A 27,546-nucleotide genomic window follows, 5' to 3' on the forward strand; every position below is an offset into this window, starting at 1 on the left:
TAAAGGCCAGTAGGAAGGAGCAGGGCTACTGTTGGGTGAGATTGTCAAAGTGCCTTTTAGAGAAGGCAGACTGTCAACTTCCCTTCCAGAAACTGTTCATACAATCATAGAAATTTAGGGCTGGAAGGGACCTCGAGAAGTCATCCAATCCAGACCCCAGCGCTGTGTCAGGAGCAAGTAAACTTACACCATCCCTGTCAGGTGTTTGTCCAACTGGTCTTTAAAAGCTTCCAATGATGGGGACTCCATGACCTCCCTTGAAAGTCTATTCCAGAGCTTATAGTTAGAAATTTTAACATGAGCAAAACTACGTATTTTTCCCCAGTCTAGCTGCTGGAAACAGCTGAACTATTTTATCCAAAACTTTCAGAAACAATCCGCTTAAGTAAGAACACCTGACAGAAAATTTCAACCAGAATGCTTACAGCTTTGCAAAAATTTTATCAATCTAAAATAGTCTTCTAATGGGAAGTATTAGGCAACCTTAACTACAGGTGTCACTACCCATGCCACCAAAAATTAAATATGGTGTTTGAGATCCAGAGCTAAATTATTCCTTGACATAAAAAGCAAGTAGCTCCACTACAGTCATACGATTCTGTGGTGTGTGAATCAGAGCGAAATGTGTGTCATGAACTAGAGAGAAGCTTGAACCTTTATGTTAGGAAAAGCCCCAGATTCAACTCCCCCAAACTTTGAGTAAGTTCAGATTTTAGACTAGAGCTGCACTTTTTGGCTGCCCTTACCTGTATAACTAGACAAACTAAAACCCTGAATCCAAACAACCCCACATTTTGACTAAAAATGAATCCCAAACTGGACTCCTGTCTGTGATGGATAGGTATATGTCTGCATGAGTCTGTATCAAATTGTCCTTCACTTGACATTGTCACCATCACTTTGAAGAATGTGACTTGTACTGTGAGTGTGTAGCTATGACTACCTAGTGAAGGTAAAGACAGGCCAAGGCAGCTCATTGCAATGCTGGACATCTCTCCCTGAAGCAACTAACCTAGGAGTCATCAGCAGTGCTTGTCACAACAATGGGTTTGCTAAAGTGTGGCCAAGCTAAAGGAAACTGGTTCTCCCAATTTATCTCCAAAGGGGCTGGGGCTTCAACTTCAGAGCCTCAGTCAAGTTAGTCAGTGGATCACATGACAAAGGAGACTGAAGCAATATTTAAAAACAAGTTCTGTGTTAGATCCCTCTCTCTCTCGTTGGCCAACAACAGAAGAGTGCTGGAGGCAGAGGTCAGGAGGGGCCTATTCACCTTCAACAGCAACTGGGCCTGAAGACTTAAAGTAGAGGTTAGCATAGATTTGGGGAGGGAGGAGCATATAGGTTATTCTTGTTTTCCTAAACATCTATAATTCTTATATTCTTTGAGAGTGAAGATTACTGAGAATTTGGAAACTCCTTTGTGAAGCCTGTATTCCTTACTTTGCCTGACACGTGGTCCCCAAGGAGTTGAACGATAAACTAGAGCACCCAAAGAGATGAAACTTGATGGATGGGCATAAGCGACTAGAGAGGGTTGGGATTCGGAGCACTGGTTTGAGGGTCTAGGGCAGTTGGAGTGCAGAGTCTCACATCCCAAGGAAGGTTGTCAGACAGGAGGTCTGCACCCAGGAGTGCCCCTTAGAGGCCCAGATTTAGAAACATTGACTGAACGCTTCCTAGCCCCTGCTGGTTTGGAGGCACGTAGGATCCAAAGGTTAGCACCAATAACAATAGACTGGTGACCATCCCCTACTGCAGTGTTTCCCAAACTTGGGACGCTGCTTGTGTAGGGAAAGCCCCTGACGGGCTGGGCCGGTTTGTTTACCTGCCCCATCCACAGGTTCCGCCGATCGCAGCTCCCACTGGCCGTGGTTCGCTGCTCCAGGCCAATGGGAGCTGCTGGAAGCAGCACGGGCCGAGGGACGTACTGGCCGCCGCTTCCAGCAGCTCCCATTGGCCTGGAGCAGCGAACCGCGGCCAGTGGGAGCCGCGATGGGCAGAACCTGCGGACGGGGCAGGTAAAGAAAACCGGCCCGGCCCGCCAGGGGCTTTCCCTACACAAGTGGCATCCCAAGTTTGGGAACCACTGCCCTAGTGGGACTCAGTCAGGTCTATAACAAGGTCCTTCTCTAATAAAGAAATATTTTCTCCCATATAGGATACAGCAATTTTTAGTATTGTGAATTCATAAGAACTTATTCAATTCTGCAGTAAGACACTAATAAAATCTAAACACCACTTAAAAAGTCAGTGCTGTTTGTGATATCACATGAAACCTAGGAACCCATTATATGTGTTAGATGATACAATACAACGCCTTGAAGTAACAATAGCAGTACATCATCTAAAAAGGTACTGAAGAAATAAAGAAGTTCAAGTATAACAGTCACATTCTGGCAACCCATTAAATATTATAATGCTATAGAATGGTCTGGCAGACAAGTGGATAGGTCTCCCATTTCCTAGATCACTGGGAACTGGGAATCCTGTGGAGGCAGCATGCTTGGTCCAGGTGGGATGGTGAAAGGCAGCAAGAAGAAATAGTGACCTAATTTGTAAAGTGCTTTAATATCTACTGATGAAAAGCACTCTATTTGACTAGATATTACATTATTATTTTGCTCCCATACAGCCTTACATAGCACACTTGAGCTTGGATCTGATGGGTTTCCAAAAGATCTGAATCTAACTTTCCTACAATGTTGGCGGTTGGCTTGACATCAGGGTTTAGGTCAAGGGAGAAATTAAGGGGAAAAGGAAGATCACATAGAATTCTCATAGATCCTGATGTACTCCCCCAAAAAATTCAAAGATTCTTCTTCACGTATTAAGTCTATCATGAATTTTCCCTGTATTATCTTTCCCACTATTGCTGGCTATGAATGCACTTATGCAGAAACAGAATACTTTAGCCTTCTCCTCCTGTTATCCCATTCAGGGAGACCACAGTCTAGTGCAGGGATCGGCAACCTTGGCGAGCTGGGACAGGCCAGTTTGTTTACTTGCAGCGTCTGCAGGTTCGGCCGATCGCAGCTCCCACTCGGCCCGCGCCGTTTCCTGCAGCCCCCATTGGCTTGGGACGGCGAACCGTGGACAGTGGGAGCCGCAATCGGCCGAACCTGCGGACGCGGCAGGTAAACAAACCGGCCCGGCCCGCCAGGGTGCTTACCCTGGTGGACCGCGTGCCAAAAGTTGCTGATCCCTGGTCTAGTGTTAGTGATGGTCATGCCAAGGCCCTGGGCCTCACTGAACACTTACGAATGCATAGCTGGAAACCAGATGTAAGAATGTATTTAGACCTTATGAATGGCTTGTAGGATGCTGCATGTATTAGTCTCACTTATCTGTACACCATGTTATACAGCGATAGCAAATGTTTGCATTGTAAACCTCTGCATTGTAAACCTTGTGTAACTCACCAAACCGTGAAGCATAAATTAAATTAAAGTAAAGTACTGGTCCTGCACAAAGTAGGCCCACTGAAAGCAAATGAGCCATTGTGAAGCAAGACAAGGACAGAGACCTTGTTGATTGCATTCCTCAACCCCTCCAGAGACTTGCTCATGAATTCATCCCATCAGCTTGGACTCTGGGGTGAAGTGATAAAAATCCCTGACAAGGAGAAACTGAGTTCTTTTTTGCCGCTTGGACTCTAAAGGAGCAAGAATCGCTAAACATAAGCTAAAGTCCCCCACATGTTTTGCCTGGGTTAGCCCCAAAGGAAGTATAGCGTCTGTGTGTGATAGAAGTTTGTTATCTTTTGAAACTCAAGACACATACGCATGTGTGTGTGTATGTTTACCTGCTTTAGTCTTGTAAATAACTCTCATTTCTTTTTTCTAGTTAATAAACTAGTTTATTACAGGATTGTCTACAAGCATTGTCTTTGGTTATAGATCTAAGTACAATTGACCTGGGGTAAGTGACTGGTCCTTTGGGACGGGGAGTAACCTGAATAGTGTTGTGATTTTTGGTGTAAAGTGACCATCTATCACAAAGTCAAGCTTGCCGGGGTGGCAGGATAAACTGGAGTGCCCAGGGGGTCTGTCTGTAACTCCATGTCAAGGCTTTTACAGCACTTCAGAAGTTCACACTTGATAGTTGGTTGATGAAATGTAAATATAGAACATACAACCAACCAGTTTGGAGTTTTTGCCCTGCTTCTTGACAGTCTGCCCTAAGGTTGGCACTACCGCTTGTGAGCCACTCCAGACAGCATGACAGTGACATCAAAATCAATTACGTGGTAATAAACTTAGTCATAAACTACAAATTGCCGTAACTGAATGGACTGAGCAAAGAATCTTGCCCAATTCATTGAGTCATGTTGAAAGGAGGAGGGAGAAATGTTGTTTTTCTTAACCTCTGAGAATAGGACAAGAAGCAATGGGCTTAAATTGCCGCAAGGGAGGTTTAGGTTGGACATTAGGAAAAACTTCCTAACTGTCAGGGGGGTTAAGCACTGGAATAAATTGCCTGGGGAGGTTGTGGTATCTCCATCATTGGAGATTTTTAAGAGCAGGTTAGACAAACACCTTTTAGGGATCATCTAGATAATACTCAGTCTTGCCTTGAGTGCAGGGGATTGGACTAGAAGACTCTCAAGGTCCCTACTAGTTCTATGATGAGTTCTCTTTCTCTGTTACTGAACATGTAAAACAAGCTGGTTAGAATAGAGTTCTCTACAAACACTTAAGGAATCACCAGCAATGATGGAAAAGGTAGTACAGAAAAAAACTGTTCTTTAAATGAGTTTTAAGCAAAATATTTTAGTTTTAAGCTTACTTGACGTGCTCCTTTTATGTGTTTTCAGTTGCATCATCAGACTGCATCTCCTATTCAGTGGCCTAATGTGCCCTCTGCTGTTTGAATTCTAAATTATTATCATTCCTAAAGTTTAAAACCCTGGTTGCATTTAAAATGGATAATATTTTCACAATTAAAAAAAATATTTTATAGTAAGTTACAAAAGTAATGGCATAAAAACACAAAAATGCATCATTGGTAAAACTGTTCAGGTATTTACAATACTTTTCATGGTTAATGCACGGACTGTTGTTATTTCAACAGTGACTAAACTATGATCCGTTAGCTCCATCTGGTGGTTTATACTATTTCACTTTTTTCTAATTCAAGCAAGTTGCTTTTTCTTTGACAGTTTTCTCAAATAATAGGAATCATTTCTCATGACGAAAATGTTCAGTGACTAACTTCTGAATAACCATTAATTCCATGAACTGAAAAGTACAACTAGTTTATTTCCGCTTTGTAAAATTACCCTCAGGGAACTATCACGCTGCTTTTGATTTAGAGAAAATGTGATTGACTTAAGCCCTGATCCACCAAACACTTACACACACACTTTGTCATGGGTGATCTAATTGAATTCAGTGGGACTACTCATATGCACAAAGTTAAATACATGTGTAAACATTTGCAGAACTGGGGAGCCTAGTGTGTAGCAATGTTAAAGAGATTATGAACTGCTGTACAAGTTATTTTCTAAACTTTTCACTTGTTTTGATGTTTGCTAGTTTAATTGACTAATTAGCACTTTTTTGTTATATTCACATAGTACATCATTTATATACAACATTTTACATTTGAAGAAGCACATAATGCAACAAGAGGAAAAAGAAACTGTCATTGAATTGCTGTCATTTATTAAAAGTTTCTTGGATGTTATATAAAAGGCAGGAACACTTTAAACTACTTGTCCGAATCATAAAAGTTTTGAGAACAGTAATAAAATATAAGCGTTTTCACCATAACAGTTTGAAAACCCAAGAGACAAGCTGTTAAAGAAATACATTCAAAAGATTTTTTAATAGCAGAGTGCCATCTGGTGGAAAAAGAGAGTCCTTTCATATAGAAACATTATTTAAGGTGGTCAGTATCTCTCTGTTAGTCTATAAGGTGCCACAGGACTCTCTGTTGCTTTTTACAGATCCAGACTAACACGGTTACCCCTCTGATTCTTCAAATCTTGAAACCAATGAGATAATGTAGAAATATTAAATGAGATGCACACCAACAGAGGGATTTCCTTGCTGAACAGTGGTATGATGTAAGGTTAATTCCTGATAAAATGCATATTTATCAAGTATTTTCAGGTGTTAATGTGAAAAGCATGATTTTGAAATTATTGATTGGTACATATCGCCAGGTCTCTGAGGTAAGGCTACAGCCTTTATGAGCATAGCTAGACTTAAGTTATAATACTGGAGTATCAACAAAAATATAGACCTTAAAATACCCACTGTATACTGAAGTTTCAATCCTTAATGGATGACAACTTTGTCTGTCTTTCAACACTAAAAATGCTTGATACGGTTGAGGGAAACTTGCTGAAGTATATCAACTAAAATCCCTTACAAATAAGTTCTAATTGTGACATGTTCTGACACACTAGGCCTGACTCTGAATTTACAACCATTTTATACTGGATTAACTGCTGATTGATTTATGTGGAATTACTCCAGATGTACATTAGTATAAGTGAAGGGAGAATCAGATACATTTTGTCTTACATTCCTCTGCCAAATATATTTCTTAACGACTATAGCTTATCAAACTGCATTGACAATAAATGTGTTATAATATCAACACAATATAGATACATGTACCCACATTTATGCTTGAAGTATGAAGAAAAATGAGGGAAAGACATATCTTGCTACAGTGTAGGATTGGCACTGCATATAGAGAGTACAGTAGGTAAATGAAATTGTAGAAGTGTTCATACACACAAAGGCCACATCATGGAGAATAATTGTTTTGGCCTCAGAATTTTACCTTCATATTCAAGTGACACTAACGAATTATTTAAATCCTGAAGTGCTGGTAGGGATCACTAATAAGGATAGTATTTCTGTTAATACTCAGACATTTGTTTATTGATTCTTTGCCCTCATTCTTAAAGAAGGGCCTTAATTGGAGGAAAAGTAGAATATTAAGTCAAACTGTAAACACCTAAAATGAGTTCCATATAAAGAATTAAGTGGATTAGCTATACCACTATGGTTGGTTATGGTTTTAAAGGAAGTTATTGACTGCACCTCCATAAAGGTCTCTGTTTAAGTGATATAAAAGGAGTAATGTCCCAGAACTATAGGTGCACAACAGATGATAAGCGTTATGAGGACTGTGAAAAACCAGGAAGCTGGATAGACTTTAAAAAAAAAAAGTCCTGTTCTTAGATATCACATCACCTTAAGATTTGCTTTGCCTTTCACCTGTACTTCCCTAATATATAAACCTGTTAACCAGTGGTTCCAGCTGGATCACTGTGAAGAAGTCTAAAAATGAGTAACTGGAAGGGAAAATAAAATTTCTTTGCACTAAGCTATATTTACAAAACTAAAGAGTGAAACGGTGGTGGATTGGCCCAAAATTATCAAGTTAAGGAGGGCACTAGATTCATCACCTGGACTGTAAGACTTTAGAAATGCTACCAGCTGAACTCTCAGTACTACTGGAGTATTTGTCTTGACAATTCAACTGCTGCATTTGCCACTTCTAGCCTAGTTCACCCACCCTAACTCCGACTGGGTGAGGGTGGCCTAGGTTATCGCTGCCCTTGTGGAAAGGGGGCTCGGTGCAGGGGACCTGGCCAGACCTGCTTTCCTGAAAAAAGCAACGTTCCCCTCTCGTGCTCCTTGCATTTTAAGTAGTGGTTCGACTTCGACACAATGGGGCTGGGAAATCAGAGCTCCCCAGGAGCGACAAAGGCCGGGTGGGGAATTTGGAGGGGGACGAAGGGATGGGGGGAGGTTGTGCAACCTGTCACTTCCCTCCACTCTGCTGCAGCCCTGAGCAGCTCCAGGCTTCTCCGTCCGACGTGGAAAAGCTGGGCTGCTGGCAGCGTGCAGAGCCCAGGCTGGGGGCGGGGAGGAGGCTGCAGTGTCGGCTTGGCTCACCCCGCTTTGTGTGGGGCAGCCCCGGCTCCTCCCGGCCCAGCAAAGGGCACCCAGGCCCCGGCGGCGATGGGCGGGAAGGAGGGGGGCAGCAGCTACTCGGTTGCGCAGGCAGTGAGCTCAGCGCTCCAGCCGCTCTGAACTAGGGGCGGTGCCTGGCGGGGGGAGATGTGGGGTCTGGGGGTGGGGGCTGCCTGGGCAAATCCCATAAAGGGCGGCCCCGGCTGCCCCGGCTCCTGCACTCACGCCGCACCGCGGAGGCGCTCGGAGCCCAGCGAGTTTGCAAAGAAGGGACGTCCCCTCCTCTCCCCCAACAAGCCTGAACGCCGGGCAGGGCTGCGGACTTGCAACCGGCTGTGCCCCGACTCGGAGAGGAGACGCGCCGAGCCCGGCAGCTGGAGCCTCTCCTGCCACCAACTCTCTCGGCAGCGCCAGGACAGGGGGCAGCCCAGCCAGCGCCTGCGCCCCGCAGCATCCTCCCCACCCGACTGCTGCTGCGCTCCGGCCATGGCAAGGGCAGCGCCTCCTCTGTAGGGACTCCGAGACCTCGCCGCGCTCCTGCTGCAGCCCCCTGAGCGACTGCTCCGAGCCTCTTCCCGGGCGCCTGCGTCTCGCCCCCGAGCCAGCTGCTCCCTGCGCTCCCCCCGCGCCTCTCTGCCCGAGCACCGGCGTGCAGCATGGGGACAGCCCCTCCGCTCGCCTCCCTGCTGCTGGCGGCGCTGCTCTGCCCCCTTCCCCCGGGCGGTCGCTGCAGCCCCGGGCCGCGGGAGGAGCAGGAGCTGATCGTGCCCGTGCGGCTGGACTCCGCCGCCGAGCCGGCTGCCAAGAGGCTCTATCGCCTGGACGCCTTCGGGAAGCGGCTGAGCTTGGAGCTGGAGCCAGACAGCAGCTTCCTGGCTCCGGACTTCAGGCTGCAGTACTTGGGCAGCCGCCCCCGGGAGGAGGAGGCGGTGCCGGAGCAGGGAGCCTCGCTCGGGAACCAACCCGCAGCCGACTTGGCGCGCTGCTTCTACTCCGGCACCGTCAACCGGGACCCGAGCTCTGCCGCCGCCCTCAGCCTCTGCGAGGGGCTCCGAGGGGCTTTCTACTTGCAGGGGGAAGAGTACTTCATCCAGCCGGCCAACGCCTCCCAGCAGCAGCTCCACCTCCTGAGCCGGCGGCTGCAGAGCAGCGTCCACCAGAGCGGCGGCTCCAAGTGCGGGGTGACAGACCAGAGCTTCCCCCTGGCCGCAGAGGGACAGCAGGAGCGCGTGGGCCAGACAGGTACTGGGACCCAGGTTGACTCCCATGCAGCTTCTCTCCCATTTACTCTCGTCGCAGCCTCAGACAGGCTGATGACTTGAAATTGACACGTCCTCAGGGGCGTGAATATCTCGTGCGTGTTGGAGAGAGAGAGACCCTGGGGAGGGATTTTCAAATGAGCCTTTGGCTCTTTTGACAATTCCACCCTCCATTTCCGAGCACATTCCCGCAGGCAGGGATGAAGACATATTTTTGTACTCCCAGCACATTAAGTATTTCTCCCTCAGTAACCTCTAGCTGTACTGCAGGTTGGTTTGGAAAAGGACAGAAGTTTAGTGCGATGAAAAACCATATATCCTACAAATATAGAGTGTGTGTATGGATGAACTATAGCCAAGACTGTCATCTCAATTGCATGTGCGTAAAATCAGGAATAACTCCTTTAAAGTCATTTGAGTTACGCTGGTGTAAATGAAGAGAGACTCTGGCTCACTAAATAGGGGAGTAAACAAAATATAGACCCAAGCAGAGGCACATTTATTGTAAATGTTGATACAAATAATCCCACCCCCTAGTAATTAATGTACAGTATGTTCATTCACAACAACGACTCATGTCCCTGACACAGGTGTGCAGCAAAGAGAGGGGAAGTTACAGTGCCTGACAGCCCAGAAAGGGCGTATGAATGGGGGAGTTTAATCATCTGACAGGAGCAGCACATGGGAAGGGGGAGGAGAGAGGAGTGGAACTGAAAGTCAGAGGAGGGCACAGTGTCCTACTAGGGTAAGAGGCGGTGCTGTTGCAGGGTCCCGGTAGCAATCGGGTTGCTTGGCAGGAGCCTGGAATACTGCACTGTGCTTTCCACGTGGAGCCCAATGATCTCATTCAGACTTCTGAGTCACCCTTTTATTTGCAAGGGCTCACCTCATACGCTCTTGGCCAAGGTTGCTCTTTACTGCATCAGCAAAAGTAACTTAGTGGATGAGATTATGTTAAAGCTGCTCAGGTTTCAGTTTCAGAGGTCAAAACCCCGCTACTTCAAATGTAGGTGTGCAGTCATTCTGCCTTTAGTAATAAAGTAATGTGAAATATTTCCTGCCTTAGATGCAAATTTTGTTTGTTACTGTATTTTGTTCTAGTTCCTTATTATAATCATTTATAGTAATGTTTCTGGACAGGCTATTCATATGCAATTTCCCCCTTTTTTCTTTTTTAATATAGAAACTGGAAGCACAAGGAAAAAAAGATTTGTGTCCAGCCCTCGCTATGTAGAAACCATGCTTGTAGCAGACCAATCCATGGCAGAGTTTCATGGCAGTGGATTGAAGCACTATCTCCTGACTCTGTTGTCTGTGGCAGCCAAATTATACAAGCATCCCAGTATCCGAAACTCTATTAGTCTGGTGTTGGTAAAAATTCTGGTCATCTACGATGAGCAGAAGGGACCTGAAGTTTCTTCTAATGCTGCCCTTACCTTAAGGAACTTCTGCAGTTGGCAAAAGCAACACAATCCACCCAGTGACCGACACGCAGAGCACTATGACACAGCAATCCTCTTTACCAGACAGGTAAGGGAAAGGAGAGGAAAAGTTTGGTCTTCCTTTTACAAACAAAGCAAGCCTAACATTTTTAATTACATTCTTCAGAAAAATCACATTTAGATTCAGTTGTCTGAGATTATTGACTCAAACAAGTGGGATAATAATTAACCACCTTTTTGTAATGTTCTGTTACTTCAGATGAAAGGCACTTTATATGCAGCATATTGCTGTTTTAATATATGGATTATTTAGCAAGATTTAGCACTGAAATTATGGAATAAGTACAAGCATTTTTGCATTTTCCAAAGGAGAATTTTGCCATATTATCTACTGAAATTCTGAATCTTAATGCTCTTTCCATAAATAAAGGCAAACTGCCAAGGTTGAATGATTCTTGCCAAGGTTAAGTTTGACTGGGTTAAATGAAACTGCTTTCTTTTTTAAAGGACCTTTGTGGTGCCAAGACATGTGATACTCTTGGGATGGCTGATGTGGGAACAATTTGTGATCCAAACCGCAGTTGCTCTATCATAGAAGACGACGGATTGCAAGCTGCCTTCACAACTGCCCATGAACTAGGTAATTCAACTTTGACATGAGATTTGAATTAATTTAAACTAGTCTGATACCATAAAGTAAATATCTCATTATGTAATGGTCTGTATGTAGGGTCCAGTTCTGTTCTCAACTCCTTCTAAAGTCTGTCAGTAGTAGACAGACAATGGCATATGGCAGATTGCAGGAGCTGTAGATTTGACTGCAATTGCAGAAACACCATCTTTCTTAGATTGGCAAATGAGACAAGCAAAAATAAGCTGGCATCTGTTTAAAATTTTGGAACTATTCAGATAATTCTTTTAAATATCTAAAATGCATTCAGTGATTAGTTCAAGACTAACATTTAAATAATATATGCTAATGCATAAAACAAACTTCCTAAAATTTTATTTATTTATTTATTTATTTTTAAAGGCCATGTGTTTAACATGCCCCATGACGATGCAAAGCAGTGTGCCAATATTAATGGTCTAAGCCGGGATTCCCACATGATGGCATCTATGCTTTCCAATCTGGATCGAAGCCAACCTTGGTCTCCGTGCAGTGCCTACATGATTACAACATTTTTGGATAATGGTCATGGTAAGTTTATTAAGCTTTCTATTCAAGTTTGTACCCTTAGCGTTTATGTGGCATCTAAATGTATCTTTGTTTTCTTCCTACTTAAATAAAAACTAAACTAAAAATGAAGCAGTCCCCTCCCTACAACACTTTCTGTTAGAGAACTCCAGTACCAGGTTATGCTTTTACTTGACTGCCAGTAACATTAAAGAAGTCTTTAACTGGTTCACAGAATTGTTGGTATAATGAAGGCTGAACAATTATTTGAACAAAAAAGCTAAGTGCAATCAAACAAATAAAATATTTTTTTTCCCATTCAAACTGGCTAATTGATTACTATTTTTTCTCCAGGTGAGTGTTTACTGGACAAGCCCCACAAACCTATACAGCTTCCCTCTGATCTCCCTGGAACTTTGTATGATGCCAATAGGCAGTGCCAGTTTACATTTGGAGATGAGTCCAAACATTGTCCGGACACAGCCAGCACGTGTACAACTTTGTGGTGTACTGGCATCTCTGGAGGATTGCTTGTGTGCCAGACTAAACACTTTCCTTGGGCAGATGGCACCAGTTGTGAAGAGGGGAAATGGTGTGTGAATGGCAAGTGTGTAAACAAGACTGAGAAGAAGCATTATGATGTAAGTATTTTTTTAAAAATCTAGAATATGCAATAATATTTCAACAAGATACATAGTTTTGATTTCTGATAATGAGTAAATTGAGGGTGGTAGCTAATAAAACATAGAAGGAATCTTGTGCAAGGGGCTCGACTTAATTAAGAGTTTTAGTGTGGTTGTTATATATATATATATAATTTGTTGTTTATCATTTTAGACCCCTGTCCATGGAGGCTGGGGATCATGGGGACCCTGGGGAGACTGCTCAAGGACATGTGGTGGTGGAGTGCAGTACTCCTTTAGAGAGTGTGATAACCCAGTTCCAAAGAATGGAGGAAAGTACTGTGAAGGCAAACGGGTGCAATACCGATCGTGTAATATTGAGGACTGTCCAGATAATAATGGTAAGTTGGAGTTGATCTTTGACATGGAGGAAGGGGATGTTGGGGGCAGGAGAGATGATGGGGGAGGGGGCAAGACAATTAAAGATGAAGATCTAATGTCTAACTAATTTTTCTCTTATGTATAGGCAAAACTTTCAGAGAAGAACAGTGTGAAACACACAATGACATTTCCAAATCCCCTTTTGGAAGTGGACCTGCAGTGGAATGGACACCCAAGTTTGCTGGAGTCTCTCCAAAGGACAGATGCAAACTTGTCTGCAGAGCAAAAGGCACCGGATATTTCTTTGTTCTGCAACCTAAGGTATGTTTTAAAATACGTGTTATACATTAAATTTTAAGCAGGAATTCTTACCTTTTCTGATTATTTTTTAAAGTGGAGTCAAAGGATGTGCAAACTAAAATATTGTAATCACAAGCTTTTAAAACATCTTAGCCAGATTTTCCCTTCCTCTGTTCTACAGGTAGTCTAATCCCATCAATACAAACTAGATTTAAATATGTGGACATGCTGCTTTCAAACTCAGTCACAGCTTTTTAAACTCACATACTCATCACATTTTATTATACTGGGGTTTTTACAGAACATTGTGTTTCTATTATTTTATTCAACTTTTCATAGGTCCTTCAGCCTCAGATTAAATATCAGCTCTTTGTCTCACATTCCTAAAAGGCTAACATTAAAACGGTCAAAAGGAAATACTTTTTAATGTAATATATTTCGGCAGTGGAATTGGGAACCAATGGCTTAGCAAGATTAAAATAAGAAATAAATACACTTTTTTAAGACTAGCTTCTACAGCTATATGCTAGGTAGGATACTGTTGAAAGGGCTATCAGTCCTTATGCTTCATGGCCCAAGACTGACCCAACCGGCTTTAGGAAGCAATGTCCTCCCTTATATGGGCTTAAACCATTTAAAGTTGTCCCTTTGATAAACACTGACATTAAATTAATTTCTCATGTTACCACTGAGTTTCAGTGTTGCAAATGGAATGAAGTAGCACTGCATACTTTAAATGAATAAGTTTTACTTTCAACAGTAGCTATCTTCAGAATATGAAGGGGTGGGAGACCTGTTGCATCCATATTTTAATTTTATTATCAGTGTTTGCAAATAAAATGTCCATGTTCTAATCAAAGGTACTATTACTTTTTAATTTTTTTAAAGGTTGTGGATGGCACCTCATGTAGCCCAGATTCCACTTCTGTCTGTGTGCAGGGACAATGTGTAAAGGCTGGTTGTGATCGTATGATAGGCTCCAGTAAGAAATTTGACAAATGTGGTATCTGTGGAGGCAATGGATCTACCTGTAAGAAAGTGTCGGGCACACTTGTTAGTGCAAAGTGAGTTTACAAATACTGTTACTCTTTTCATCTGCAGTAGTTAATATCTTGCAAAATAACCTTTCCGTTTCAAAGACCGGTATTGGCTCAGTTTACTCTTAGAATTGAAAATTAATCTTTTCAAATCAGTTGATTAGTTATAATTTTTAAAGTAAAATCCCAATTAAATTAAGTGCATCATACAAAGACCTCCTGTATTGTAGCAGTAATTTAGGATGTGATTCAACAAAACATTTATGCACATGCTCGTGTCCTATTGAAGTTAATTGGACTTGAGCATATGTATAAGATAAAGCTCAAAATTTAGTGTTTTGCTAAATTGAAGCCTTAATCAGTGGAAGACTAAGGACTCAATATTTGCATTTTGTTCCCTGTAGACCTGGTTATCATGATGTTGTCACCATTCCTGCTGGAGCAACCAACCTTGAAGTTAAGCAACGAAATAACAGGGGTTCACGACATGATGGCAGTTTCCTTGCTATTAAAGCTGCTGATGGCACATATATTCTTAATGGTGACTACACTCTATCGACATTGGAACAAGACATTACTTATAAAGGCAGTGTTTTGAGGTACAGTGGCTCATCTGCAGCTTTGGAAAGAATCCGCAGTTTCAGCCCACTGACGGAACCTTTAACTATCCAGGTTCTGACTGTGGGTGACTCACCTCAACCTAAAATCAAATATACCTATTTTGTGAAGAAACCACTACAGTCTGGGTCTGAGAAAGCTTCCAGCAAAAAGAGAGAATCTTTTAATGCCATCAAGGAGACCATCTTATCTGAATGGGTTATTGAAGAATGGGGAGAATGTTCAAAGTCATGTGGGTCCGGTTGGCAAAGAAGATCTGTCAAATGCAGAGACCTTAATGGGCAGTCTGCCACAGACTGTGCAAAAGAACTCAAACCAAATGATCTCCGACCATGTGCAGACATGCCCTGCCCACAGTGGCAATTGGGAGACTGGTCACCATGTTCTAAGACATGTGGGAAAGGATTCAAGAAGAGATTATTAAAATGTATGTCTTATGATGGCAGTATGTTGCCACAAGAAAGCTGTGACCCTTCAAAGAAACCTAAACATTTAATAGACTTTTGCAATGTTACAAAGTGCACTTAAACAGTATTCAGTTGGGAAAGCTAAAGATTTTTTTTTCCAGAACAGTGCACTGAAAACAAGAGAGTTAGAGAGAGCATGTGTATCTTGCATATAAAAGTCATGGTGGGGATTCATTGAGAGGGGACAGTACAAATAATTTTAGGGTGGTGTTGCATCATAAAAATATCCTGCAAAGTGCAGATTTGATAGCTTAGCAAGCCAATGTCACTGACTCTTTCATCTTCAGTAGATAAAGCCCTAAGGCATTATAATTTCCTTTTTAAGTCAGTTACAAGTTAAAGAAAACAAGCAGGGGCCAAACTGAGTTTAAGTAAACATTTCAGATTCCCCTCCCCCCCTTTAGATTTGTGTTGTGGTACTGTTCAAGTCCCTAGGTTTTTTATGTGGGTGGCTTGGGATGGGGGGCAGGAGGGAGAAAATAGCTTTTGTCTAAGCTTAAAATAATTGGTCAAAGCTTACCTACCTCACAAAGGACAAAAAACAGGATTAGAAAAGGAGTTTCAACTACATTGTTCATGGCTGCTATTGTTTCAGAGATTAGTTTTATAGAAAAATAAAGCCATATTCTCCACAAGTAAAGAGTCAAAAATATCAAGAACAATCATTCTAACTTAGCCTAACTTAACCTGCAGACAACTAGAATGTTCTATTTTTAAGCATCTTTGTATCACCCCAATGTTTCTATCCATTTCTCTCATCCATGCCGATGTAGTCATTGTGACATGCGTAACCTACAAAGCTGGAATAAGTGGCAATCTCCATGGAACAGGTACTCTCTAAAAGTTGTTGCTTTTGGTGCCTCCTGACCAAACCACTGGTTTCTCTGGTTCAACTTTGGTTCTACCATACTGTCAATCAAAGTTATGACAGTGAAGGTTTGAGCGCTGTCTCAAGTTCTAACTTTTTACCATGTTCCGGCCCACACTAGCTTACTTATTTGTGTTATGCTAGAGACAGATCAAAGGAAAAAGAAATTCCCAATATGCATGGGAATCTCTAATATATGACATCTAATATTTTTATAGTGCTCAAATCACTTTTATAAGGCGGGAAAGACAAAGCTGAAGGATAGCGGGTCCATCCACAGCAGTACACTAGCAGTTGCTTAATTAAAAGTTTGTGCCAGTCCATAGACTATGAGAGAATATGGCTTTCCATATGTATATAGTAAAATATATTACTATAGATTATATGTACTTTATAAGTATTTTATATTTCTTTACCTTCTGGGAAGGGTTATAGTTTGTAATAAATGCGTATAATGAACCTATTTATTTTTATACTTCCTGTGATCTTCTAAGTTATCGCTTTTTTTAAAAGGACATATAACAAGGATAGAGTATTTATACAGTATAATAATATGTTACTAGAGGTAATAAATGAACACTATGAATTTTTGAAATTGTGTTTTTTATTTCTACTTTATATATTGATTTTTTTACTCCAGTGAAAGTACCTAAAGTCTAGAGTAACATTTTCAAAAGTGACTAAGGTATGTAGGAGCCTAAGTTTTATAGGTGCTTTTGAAAACTTTTCCCATGGTAAAAGAGTAATCTTGGGTTTTGTTCTTTAAACACCAACAAGGTGCCCAGCAGTGATTTCATTTTTTTAGGGGAAAAAATGGCATATGAGTTAATTGATATTATTGACTTTAATCGGCTTACAGATGGGACAGAACTTGTTCTGTCAGCTTGTGTTTGTAACCAACAACATTTCTACAAAACTAGCTAATTTGCCTGCAGAACTTAACATACTTTAAAATGTATTACTGGGAAAGATGCATTTAAGTTAATAATAATTAACCAAAAGTCAAAAGTTCCCTTAAGCAAACTTCTTGAGGGTATGATAAGCAGACTCTTTTAATTAAAAGTACATTTTTAATGAACTGCTCTAACATTTTTTGTAATATGCTCAATAATGCAAATCAGAGTTTAAACATCCAGAAACTGATTTTTGCTCCCTTATTTCTAACCCAATGCCCACTGATCTCAAGAGAAAAACTACTATTGAAGTCAATGGGAATTTTTGTCTTTGGTTTTGAAAGGAGCAGGAGTATGCCCAGTGTGAAAATTGCAGGCCTCTTCCTGCTCTCTGAAATCCAGTTGAAGTTACATCTGTTAAGGGAAAGTAAAATTTGGCACCGTGTCCTTTAGAAATCTATTAAAAGTGCCTTGACAAATGTTTGGCCTTCTGTGTTGTGAAGCAGTAATTATCTGTTACTCCACGGGTGATATCCTATCCCCATTAAAGTCAGTTGTGCAACATAGTACCTTTTCCTTGCTATGTTGGCCAGGGGACCTGAATTTGCACTAAATGTGATTGTTGTTAAAATATTTTGTAGTGTTTATTTCTAACTTTATTTGTGGTTTCAATTCCATGGTCTTTCCATGAGAATTGTAAGAGTAAATATTGTTTTAGTGTATCTTATTGCCACTAACATTAAATCATAGCTTTTTTTTTAAACACTACAGTTGATAGGTGAGAAATCAAATGATGGCAGTTTGCAAAAAAGACAGTCTGTTTTAATTTTACACTGCACCTCTCCTCCATATCAAATTTATTTTCTAACAGATACCAAGTGCACATAGCCTAAGTGCTTAGTTATGCTTGCACAGTTCATGCTATCAATTTGTGAACCCAGTGAGTTATAGTAATAAAATTCCAGCAATGTGCTGTAGCTAAGGAATAGGCTTGGGCCCAAGATCTCTGGTTGGTAGTCAGTGCCTTACCATACATCAACCAAGAATAAGTGTGCTGTATAGGGCTAACAAAAAGAGGAAACTGTTTCTCACAAGCATACCTATGTCGATTAAAGGCATTCCATGGTGCTGACATCCTCTCTCCACTCCCAATAAAAGGCTGAAAAGGCATTTTTAGGGAGGGAAATTATATTTTACACACACTCTTTCAGGCCGAAGGGAGCTCAAGCAAATTAAATGCAGCAGATCCTATTGTTGCAAAAAGTTTCATCAGACCTTTTATTTCTCTATACATTTCTAAAGTGCCTATGCCCATATTATCTGGGTACTCTAATGATTAGAATGGTCAGTATCTTTAGCTAAGATGTAAATGAGGTGGTGGTGGTGGGGTGGGATTCTAAACATATTTGTCCTATATTAGAATTAACGATATAAATAGCAATGACGATTTTATCTGCATTCATAAAAATGTAATGAAATAATAAAATGTTATGATAGGCTATTTCCTATATTGGTGTTTGTGGCGCAATGAACACAAACACAGCAGTGCAAAGGTCAGGTCATTACTGAAATTTGTAGCTCAGTGGACCAGGATGACATTTTTAAATTGTAGTTTTCTAGTTAGAAAACAAGAGCCGTAATATTTTTCTTTCACCAGTTTATGAACTCTTATCAGTTGTGCTATAACACTGGAATATGGCTTGTAAATTCATTCTTTATTTTTTGAAATGGGATTTGGTTACTGAAAGAGCATGTACCAAATACAGTACTACATTATTTTAAAAAACATAGTTAAAAGAAAGTCTAGCACCATGAAAGGATACTCTCTTATGTGACACAGCAAGGGGAAAATAAGCAAAATAAACTGGACGTGATTTATCTGTGTGGCAGTTGAGATGGCAAAGCAATTAAATTATATCCTCTGTAGTAAGAGTCTGCCAATTTATAGTGCTTATTGCAAAGGATTGGCCTTCACAGTATTCCTTGTGGATGCACCTTTTTTGAGTAAGAGTCTCTAAACCTTATTACTGACTTATTTAATATGAAATTAGGTACAGAAATAGAGAGGTAGAAAGGCAAGGTGTGTGCTTATTTAGAGGACATTTTAACATAGGAAATAATCCTTAAGGGTATCAAAAGCACTTTGTTAGAACCTGATCCAAAACTGTTATTTAAATCAATGCAAAGTGTCCTATTGTCTTCATTGGGCTTTGGAGAAGGCCTTTTGCAAACTCCAGATGGACTATTTTAGCCCAGCTTTACTAGTTTCCTCACCCGATAGATTCAGAGTTAACCACAAACACTGTAACCTGCATGCCCTTTCCCTCTAGGTTCATACCTGGCATTGTTCATTGGGTGTATAAGTATCCTGCAGCCTCTCTAGTAAGGCAGATAATGAGCAGGCACTCTCCTCTTCTCATTTACCATTTCCTTCTGTTCCCTGATGTTCTTATTTATTCTCCTCTTCTACCCACACCCCTCCCGCCCCTCCTTTTAAATTGAGGTTTAATTCCAATTGGGTACAGATGAAGAGGCGATCTAGTTACAAGGATATTTCTTCGGCAGATCCCATTTTTTCAGCTTAACCCTTTGGCAGTTTAGGAGGACATTTATCTAGATTTTAACTGAGCTAAACTTGGCTGTCTCAGCAATACTACCAGCTTGGATTTATTGCCAGAAAATGAACAGCTGTATCTGAGTTGTGTGGACACAGGAGATGAACCATGAGTCATAAAATATTTTATGCAGAATACCTACCTGGAAGTGCCCAAATGAATTAAATCTGTTTATCTTAATCATCCTCTAGTTCAATGCTCTATGCTATACTGTGCCAGTCCATCCAAAGACTGCACTATCTTCCAGTTACTGGTAGGAGCTTATCTGGTGCTAGAGCAGAGGATAAGTGAGAGTAACAGCAATTACAGTAATATTTCTTGAAGTACTGAACTTCTTTCACTATGGGGTTTCCAGGTACTAAGATTCTGTGATCCAAAGTCTTTGGGAATCTTTTGGTGGAATTCAATGAGCTTTGAGTCAGGCCTTAAATCTTGTAAGGTTACTAGACTCAAAGAACCCTATTTTAAATTTGGGCATCTAAGTTAGGGAGCAGATGGGCATTTGAGTAGGAATGTGGATATGTAACGTTCCCTCTCCAGCTAATTAGAATGTCAAACTGTGTGGCATTTGGGAATCCAATTAAGGCTCTCCTATCTGGGAAACGGACCCATAGTCTGAAATAGGGACAGATGTCCTATATAGTATGTCAGTTGCAAGACTAAGATATTTGGAGCTGACATTTTGGTTTAAATGATTGCCATATTACTAAAAGCAAAATTAGAAAGGGCTTAATTTGATCCTAGAGATAGAGAGTCAGGACCTAATTCAACATTATTTCAAATGTGTTAATGATTGATGGAAGACACCGCATGCAATGCATGCTCCTATATTCCCATCCCTATGGTCTAAGCATAGTTGTGAAAGTAAGTACATTCTTACCTGAATCACAATTTTGCTGCTGTTCTGCTGATTGTAATTATGTATGGTTTCAGACTATAGACATCATAGATGTTTTTGAATGTCATTTTGAAACAAAATAATTTAATAAATATAACTTCTAACCTTGTATTAAAAAGTTGTTGAGAGGAACGCAAGTGGTAATATTAATCATAAACTTCTACTTGTTTATCCATCTGTAATATGGCTATAAGAAAGAGAAAGAAATACAACACCCACTCAGTGAAATCAGCAGGAAGACGCCCATTGACTTGAGGTGCATTGCAGGATAGCACTTTCTATATCTAAAAATAGTAGATTATTCATTTTCATTTTTTAAAAATGAACCAATTAGGTTTACACCAGTCAGTGAGGCACTAATTCAATTTCATTATCATGTTAGACATGTGAAAAAGTTGTTGATCACATGCAATTGCAAACATGCCTGAGGCTATGTCTACACTACACAGCTTCTAGCGACACGGCTGTGCCACTACAGCTGTGTCGCTAAAAGGCGCACAGTGTAGCTGTGGTTTGTCAGCAGGAGAGCGCTCTCCTGCCAACAAAAAACTTCCACCCCCAATGAGCGGCGTTAGTGTTGTCGGCAGGAGAGCGCTCCCACCGACAAAGCACTGTTCACACCGGCGCTTTTCGTTGGCAAACTTTTGTCTTTTGGTGGTGTGTGGTTTTTTTAATACCTCTGAACAACAACATCTTTCTTCATACGGGAGCTATTCCATACACCTAATCATTTTTGTTGCCTTTCTTTGTACTTTTTCCAATTCTAACATATCTTTTTTGAGAGGGGGCAACCAGAACGGCAGCCACGGTGTGGATGTATCCTGGGTTTATATAGTGGCATTATCATATTTTCTGCCTTATTATCCCTTTCCTAATGGTTCCTAACATTCTGCTAGCTTTTTTGACTGCTGCTGCACATCGACCAGATGTTTTCATAGAACTATCCACAATGACTCCAGTGAGTCCCTGAGAACAGATAAGTGACCGTATCCTATGTTGTGTGACTGGCCCTTGTCTGCTAAAAGTGAAGATCAAGAGTGTGTAGTGGGGGGAAGGGATGCAAACAGTGGCACAAACTTAGAGAAAGCCCCCAACTCCATTTAGCGAGGGATTGGAAAACTGTGCTTTAGAGCCTTTGGCAGGCGGCGACTGGGAAGTTATAAAGCAATACTTATTTTGTTCCAAATATTGGTTTAATTCCTTTATTTACACAATCCAACTGACATTGGTTTAATAATACAATGAAATTAATTTCTCCCTTATTGAGGAGATTTGGAATTTGTGGGGTGGGGGGAGGCAGCAGATTAGGAAAGATGAGGCTGAGGCAATATAAAAAAGGGATTATAAAGAAAATGTAAGTGTTCCATCTACATTGATCCAAAGGGAGAATAGGGGCTTTGAGGCTCTTGGAGGAATTTTCCTGTGAAATATTGCAGCAGAAAGAGTGGGAGCTTTGAGTATCTCTAGAAGTTTGGCTGGGAGGAATGAGGACCGAGAGAGCCAAGATATTCTTGGGTCCCATCAATTTTGATTTACGGAAATACCAGTGGGTTTTTTGGAGATTTGACTGAATCTGCTACCAATCTGCTAACCCTGTGTATCTCACAGCTGGACTGGAAAAAATTTCCCCTCCCTCTGAAACAGTCATTGGATTAGAAAATATTCCAACCTGAAGAGAGCTATATTCTGGCCCCACAAAGCCGTCAGATGGAGACGCTCAGTGGTCAGGGAGTGTGTCTGGACTCTAAGAAAATCCAAGCCTAATCCAATCAAATCCCATGTTTAGAAAAACAATTTGATAATATGCCAGCAGTGAGAGTAACATTTAACATGAGCTCAAAACAAAATAATTATTCTTATTGGAATCACTGACTGTAAACCTCATTGTTTTCAGTCATGATACATATTCTCTCAAATCTAATGCAAAGGAGATTGCAAATAAAAACAATGGCTAAGATCTGCGGGATAACCACCACCACCTCACATTCCCTCTCAAGGTAACAGATGGAGGGGTCTCCTGGGGATTAGCTGCTTTTTTGAAACTATACAGCAGGTTTCACCCTCTAGTGACTGTCCAATCTGTACCAGCAGGTCAACTGTAAATGGGGAACAGGACATACCCCCATAGGGAAGACAGATTGCAGTGCCTGATCAGTCAGAGTAAGTGGTTGGGGAACATAAGAACATACATACTACAATGGACCTAGTGGCCCAGTGATGTCTGGGTCACAATAACGGGGGTGGGGGAGAAGCTAGCTCTTTGTCTCTAGGAGTGCCTTGGCTGAATGGAGTGAATTGGGGGGGATTCCAAAGGAATTCTACCTTTTGAGAATGAAAAATAATGTGCAATTTCATAAATGTTTCCATGCTCAGGCCCTGCCTTGGGGTCAGGGCCAGATTAATGCACGGGCTTTAGGGGCTGCAGCACAGGGCCCTGGCCTAAGGGAGGCCCCGGTGCAGCAGGGCTCAGGTAGGCTGCCTGCTTGCTGTGGCCCCACGCTGCTCCTGGAAGTGGCTGGCTGCTGGTACGTCTCTGTGGCCCCTGGTGGGGGCCGGGGGAGACAGCTCCACGCACTGCCCCCGCCCCCAGCACTGTCCCCACAGGGGCGGCACTTGCGGGGGCGGGCAGCGCACGGAGACACGCTGTCCTCCTCCCACCAGGGGCGTGCAAAGACATGCCAGCAGCCGTCTGCTTCTGGGATTGGCATGGGGCCACAGCATGCAGGCAGGCAGCCTACCTGAGCCCTGCTATGCCGCCGTCCGGGAGCCGCCTGTGGTAAGCGCCTCCCGGACAAAGTCTGCACCTTGCACCCCCTCCTACACCCCACCCTCCTGCCCCTGGTCAGAATCCCCTCCTGCACCCAAACTTCCTCCCAGAGCTCGCACCCCTCACCCTCTCCTGCATCCCAACACACTGCCCCAGCCTGGAGCCCCATCCTGCACCCAAACTCCCTCCCAGAAAGAAACTAATATAACAGCTGTTCTAAAATAATTCAAAATAGCCTACTTCTTAACTTAACTATATTCTACATGTTTTACACTGAAATGTAACCACAGAACGGCTTTATGTTAATTAAAAGGCAAGTTTAGTATAGCGTTAATAGCCTCAATGCCATAAATGTGATCACTTTGTTTTAAATTAGGAAAAAGACTTGTATACAGGGTCCCCACAAAATTTAATAGCCCCGGGTCCACAGGAGAGTTAATCTGGCCCTGTTTGGGGTTTTCACCCAACTGCTTTGTGGGAGGGAACAGAGATCTTCCTAGTTTTGCAGATCATCCTGGTTTAATCTCCTCTCTTGGGGAGACCGGGAGTAAATTGTCCAGGTTTGAAATGCAGAGATTCGGAGTATCCATAGCTTTTGAGGCTATGAAGATTTGTCCCATTGCAGAATGCTGGGAATGTAGTAGTGGATACTCAGAGGATTCTGGGAGTTTCCAGTGCCAGGAAAGTGGATTCTGAGATTTTTATTCAATTTCATTTGGAGGTCAAGAAAGAGATTCTGGGACTGGAGATGATTTTCTACCCAACACCTGGACTACTAAGAGATAATGGTTGGATTTGGCTGCCTTTGCAGTGGAGGAGGGATGTTTAACCTACAGAGGTACCTATCAAACTAACTAATAACTTGCTTGTCCACCTGTCTTTCTGCCTATCTAGATGTCTGCCATTCAAACTCTCAGGGTGCCTTTGTCTTTGCCTGGCTTTGTACTTCAGTGGCTCCCTGCCTATTTGCTTTGTTGCCTGGCAATTCCCATCCTGCTTTGGTTCTGCCTAAGGCTATGTCTACACTACAGCAGCTACAGCGGCGCAGTTGCACCAATGCAGCTGTGCTGCTTTTGTGCTTCTGGTGAAGACGCTTTAAGCCGACAGGAGAGCACTCTTCATTAATAATTCCTGCCTCTGTGAGAGGCGGTAGCTATGTCGGTGGAAAAAGCCTGACATAGTGCTGTTTACACTGGCGCTTAGATGGTATAATTTACGTCACTTAGGAGTGTGGATTATTCACACTCCTGAGCGATGTAAGTTACAGTGAAGTAATTTATAGTGTAGACATAGCCTCAATGTCTGACTAGTGAGCTCCTCTTTGCTTTTTTTGTTTGGATGTTTGAAGGAACCCCTAGAGACCAGCCCTGATTCAGTGGCTGTCTCTGTCTGTGCATACCAAGACACCTCCCCCTTCATCAGTTTCATATTGAGGGGAGGACACAGTCAATGGTTCCACCACTGCTGTTGATGGGCTGAGGGTGGGGAACCAGGTACAGAGCCTGTGCTTTACCACACCTGCTCAGGCCAAGATGTGGACAGGCCATGCAGGAGGTACGTATTTCCTTTTAACTCTCTGTGTGGCCACATAAGGCATGAGCTGGCCCTAAATAACTAAATAAAATCTTGCTTTTTCAAAATATTTTAGACAATAGGCAGCATGTGAAACTCTTCCAGTTGTTTGCTGATCTCTCAATTGAAAGCAAGTGAATTGATGTAGACGGTTTTGTGTAAGTGCCAATAAATATACAATATAGAAAAAATAAAGTTTTGCCTCAGTGCCATTTCAGCTGGCTGAAGTAATTAATCCTCCCTCAACAAGGTTTATGACGGAGAAGCTGACAAAGCCTAAATAAGACCCAACAGAGTCAGTAACACTATAAGTGAGAGGATGGCAGCATTATTTTTTGAAGACAATACATTGTTCTATGCTAATTTTAAATTATTTTAAATTAAAGTCCTCTGAAACCCAGATGTGAAGAAAGACATTCCCATGTAGAAGCAACAATTACTGCAGACTTGTTTAAACTTTTATGTAACATCTTATAGTCATTATGTACAGACATTGTTCCCTAGCAATAAACTGTCTGTACTCTACAGATGCACAACTTCTTCAAAGGGACAAAACTGCCAGATTATGGAAAAATTCTAAGGAACATTTCATAACATTTGATTTCTTCCTCATGAAGTGATTTTCCACCATAGTTTGGTCTTTTAATATTGGCAGCAAAAAAGAGAATGGGGCAGAAAAAATGATTTGTTAATGAGCCATATGTTAATGGTAAACACAAATTCCATTATATTTTACAGGGAGCACAATCCTGCAATTTTTCTCCCATGAGTAATGCCACTGAAGTCAATGGGACTACTCACATAAGTAAGGGCTATAGGACTGGATCCATTATTATTAGCGAAGAGAAGTCAAGGAGTGCCTGATGAGGACCGTAGCTGGTAATGGCACAGTCAGCACGTGAGATGTGTTGTTGTTTTTTGAATGTCTTTAAATATTCCAGATTTCCTGGTCCAGCCAAATTGCATTAGTGGGGCAGAGGGCAAAGGTCATGTTAAGCCATCTTCATGCCCCCGATCCTGAAGAGCAAGCCTCAGGGTTTTTCTAACTTACACCTGGCTGCTCATGGCCCCAAAGGGCTGTTCTGGAATTCACTGATCGATGGTGAGACATAAAGATTCACTGGAAATGCCTCCTGCACCAGAAGGGGGTGAGGAAGGGTATAGTATAGGAGCCATTACAGCTGCTCTACACCACCTGGGGATTCTCCTATGTAAGAGAAGTCCTCCACAGGCCAGATATACCAGCTTTACAGCTTTGTTTGTCCCATCAGAGCAGTGGAAAGTAGCTGGAGAAGGGGTAAGGATTTGGCCCAGAATTGCATGTTTATTTTTTAAGTCGCACCTACTGTCTAATCTTGCAGCCTGTACTCATGGGATTGCTCCTGTGAGTAAGGACTGCACATTGGGATCAGGCCTTTGATCTGGAAAATCAATTCTTGCTTGCATATTACAAGAACACACACACATAAAGGCAAGAGGCATTTTCTCCAGAAGAATAGCTCTCATAAGCCACTCTTAGCCAATTTTGAGTACAGTCTAGAGTTATTTTCCATGTATCACAGAAACAGTAATAGTTTCCAAGGTAATTACGTTGCTTTGTGGTAATAAAATGTCTTCCTATGTAGCATGGATGTGAAGCTGTACAGGTACACAAGGTTGAAGCTTCCTAGGCTGTTGCTAAAACATTGTCAGCACCTATTATGCCCAGTACATACTGATTAGTAGAATGCTGTCCAGAAAACTGATGCAAGAAGTTTACCTTCAGAATAAAAGACTGGGCTTAGGTGGGTCCTGTGATCACCAGAATTAGCCATAGCTGGATGAACTCAGAGTTATCTGAATCCAGTAATAATCATCAAATGATACTGTACCAATACTGAAGGGGTTGAAGAAAGAGGGAGATATTTCAGTAATTACTCTGTGCCTGTTGGTGAGAAGTGTCACGGAGTGTGGGGGGACACAAGGCCCTGCACCCCCGGCTTCCTGCGATTCACCATGACTCTCAGCCAGCCAGTAAAGCAGAAGGTTTATTTAGATGACAGGAACACAGTCCAAGACAGGTCTTGCAGGTACAGACAACAGGACCCCCCCACACACAGTTAGGTCCATCTTGGGGTCCCAGGGGCACCACAGCCCCATTGGGGGGTCAGAGTCCCGTCTGGGCTCCCCTCCATTACACCAGCCAGCTCCTGACCACTCCAACTCCCTCCAGCATCTCTCACCCAGCTTCTCCTGACTCTTCCCCCAGCCTTTGTCCAGTTTCCTGGGCAGAGGTGTCACCTGGCCTCCAACCCCCTTCCTGGGTTCTCACTTTACATGCTCAGGTATCTTCCCTCAAGGCCAGTCTCCCATCCCCCAATGCAGACCATCCCAGCCAACCTCCCCACTCAGCATTCAAAGACCACATTCAGAACAGTCCCAGTTCATCACAAGAAGGTTTTACAAAGACTACCTCAGCAAGCCAGGGGACAAAAATGCCAAGCCTGTGTAGCTACTTGGAGTCTTGGAACATCTAAACATTCTACATCCATTCCTGGGAACAGAAGGCTTTCACTTATACCCCAGTCATCCATTTTGTCTCTTGTTACGCCCCCTTGCTCCCATGATACTTATTCCATGCTTTAAGTCCTGTAACTGGTCATCTTGTAAATACATTTAAGAGAACACTTAAGAGACTATGACCAAGAGAAGA

At 42.2% G+C, this 27,546-nt stretch overlaps 1 protein-coding gene across 1 annotated transcript; it reads left to right on the top strand.

The window, feature by feature from the left end:
* The first annotated feature begins 8,177 nt into the window (after window positions 1–8,177).
* LOC112103086 (A disintegrin and metalloproteinase with thrombospondin motifs 1) lies at window positions 8,178–16,704 on the top strand. The gene is made up of 9 exons (XM_026652405.1): window positions 8,178–9,179; window positions 10,380–10,726; window positions 11,146–11,278; window positions 11,672–11,839; window positions 12,170–12,456; window positions 12,653–12,839; window positions 12,965–13,140; window positions 14,008–14,183; window positions 14,561–16,704. The coding sequence occupies exons 1-9, from the start codon at window positions 8,594–8,596 to the stop codon at window positions 15,300–15,302; spliced, it is 2,802 nt and encodes a 933-aa protein (XP_026508190.1). The 5' UTR covers window positions 8,178–8,593; the 3' UTR covers window positions 15,303–16,704.
* The last annotated feature ends 10,842 nt before the right edge of the window (window positions 16,705–27,546 follow it).

Source organism: Terrapene carolina, unplaced genomic scaffold, assembly GCF_002925995.2.
Source record: "Terrapene carolina triunguis isolate 2854851 unplaced genomic scaffold, T_m_triunguis-2.0 Scaffold33, whole genome shotgun sequence".
Taxonomy (NCBI): Eukaryota; Metazoa; Chordata; order Testudines; family Emydidae; genus Terrapene; species Terrapene triunguis.

What these genes read in the sequence shown, in the direction of transcription:
- LOC112103086 (XM_026652405.1), top strand. Translation starts at nt 8,594, where the DNA reads ATGGGGACAGCCCCTCCGCTCGCCTCCCTGCTGCTGGCGGCGCTGCTC. An exon ending in CTGAGAAGAAGCATTATGAT is followed by an intron (nt 12,457 to 12,652) that starts GTAAGTATTTTT and finishes TTATCATTTTAG; the next exon opens with ACCCCTGTCCATGGAGGCTG. An exon ending in GGACTGTCCAGATAATAATG is followed by an intron (nt 12,840 to 12,964) that starts GTAAGTTGGAGT and finishes TCTTATGTATAG; the next exon opens with GCAAAACTTTCAGAGAAGAA.